The sequence below is a fragment of the Pundamilia nyererei genome, unplaced genomic scaffold, assembly GCF_000239375.1.
Source record: "Pundamilia nyererei isolate P.nyererei 1_Seehausen unplaced genomic scaffold, PunNye1.0 scaffold04551, whole genome shotgun sequence".
NCBI classification, from domain to species: Eukaryota; Metazoa; Chordata; class Actinopteri; order Cichliformes; family Cichlidae; genus Pundamilia; species Pundamilia nyererei.
This window is the reverse complement of record NW_005191952.1, coordinates 1-1,735: the sequence shown is the minus strand read 5'-3', so window position 1 is coordinate 1,735 and position 1,735 is coordinate 1. Positions and strand designations below refer to the sequence as shown.

The 1,735-nt window shown below is 40.7% G+C and overlaps 1 protein-coding gene across 1 annotated transcript; it reads right to left on the bottom strand.

Moving 5' to 3' along the window:
• Positions 1-16: 16 nt before the first annotated feature.
• On the bottom strand, positions 17-1,586 carry LOC102195396 (C-Jun-amino-terminal kinase-interacting protein 4-like; the record flags this gene model as incomplete). Its single annotated transcript, XM_013908244.1, has 5 exons — positions 17-524; positions 686-742; positions 899-1,029; positions 1,130-1,181; positions 1,434-1,586. Coding segments are annotated over 5 exons (403 nt in total), but the record flags the coding sequence as incomplete, so codon positions are not given.
• Positions 1,587-1,735: the final 149 nt, after the last annotated feature.

The following is a 1,735-nucleotide window of genomic DNA, read 5'->3' as shown; positions in this document are numbered from 1 at the left end:
ACTTAAGGCCTGTTTTATTACTGCAGAACGATATCGTACTGCTTTTTGATTTTTCTTTCTGATTTTTGAGAATATGTTAAAATTAAAAACTCAGAAAACACAAAAGCCACAGAGGTGAGCTTATCAAGGCTAAGGACGGCAATTTAGATATTAAAATTCCGCAATAATAGAAATCAAATCTACTGACTTGCATGTGCAGTCTGACGTGGTAGACATAAGCAACACAACATGTACATATACTCGTATATGTAGTTTCCCTTTGCTCGCTATGAGCAGACAGAGTAAGGAAAACATCAAAAGGCACACAGCAGGCAGGAGACAGGAAAGCCCGGGGGCAAAAGGAGAGTAACATCTGAGCAGTTTGTGATAACAACAACTGATGCACTGCACTGAGAGCAAAGATTATGGATAAAGACACATCAAAGTTGGATCCTTTCAGAATGGAGGAGCACTTCTGTGTTAAACGGGGGTAGGGTAGGAGAGAGGTTTAGTGGGGAGGTCTGTCAAATCATCTTTACCTAATGCTGCCAATTCAATGGCACATCCCGGAAAAGATAAGAAAAAAGATGTATTTGAATATTTGAATGACAAAAAAAGTCAGGATTCAACTTGGAAGGCAACGTGGCAGCCCTATCAAATCTAAATGACAAACAGTAAATAATGCAGTAAATCCAAAAAGACTCACAACTGCCAGATGCTGGATTTCTTTTTTTCTGAGATAGTTGGATTTTCCCTTGAAGCCCTAAAGAAGAGAAGACGACAATCTTTAACAATCTTTAGTTTATGTGTCCGGATATGTTGATATATGTTTTTTTTAGATGTATAACACAAAGTTATAACCCTAACAAAACATCAAATGCACTTTGCTCCATCCGTCCACCACTCATTGCTTCATCACCTGATCATCTCAGTCCACCGCACAGCTTCCTGCAGCTCCATAAGTCGCTCTTTGTACTGGTTCCTCTCCATCAGCACTCGGGCCATCTCCACTCTGGTGAAACGCTTCTTCTGAGCCGTAGGTAAATCACTCTGTACCGGCACACAATTAAACCCAAACATGACCACACAGAAATGCATGAATTCTACCAAATAAATGAGCCACACAACAGACACAGGATACAGGACTCACCTCTTCTTCTTCGTTAGCTTTATGTTTTGCTTCCTCCATCTCCAGGCGTACTCTGGAAAATATAAGTTTTTACAGAAATGTCTATAGGAAATGGGCGTAGCCAGAGTTTCTATTTGGAGAGATACCATTAGGCACTCGCCAAGCAGAGACTCCTGCTACTTAGCTCCAATAGCACAGTAGTAAAGTGTGTCAGCGAGGATTTATACTTTGTGACCGACAGTGAATTACCTGCAGCAGCGTGCTTCATCGTCCTTGTGACTAAACACAGAAACTAAACATCACAGATTCCTCTCATAGCTCTTACTTTTTGAGTTCCTCCTCCAGCTCTTTGTTCTTTTCCTCCAGCTTGGATTTTGCCTGCAGCAAAGCCTCCAGATCTCCCTCCAACATCTCCTTCTCACTTGTCAGTTCGTCGACTTTCTGAATCAAGTCTTTATTCACCACATTCAAGGCGTTCCTGGAAGGACATTTTAGTACGTTTGTTTTTTAATCTCTGTTTTCAAGACAAAAGGCAGCTTAAACAAAGGATTCAGTGATTCTAAAACTTACACTGAAATCATGAATTTCAAAAGTCAGTAATATAGTGCTGCATGTCCAATCAGGACA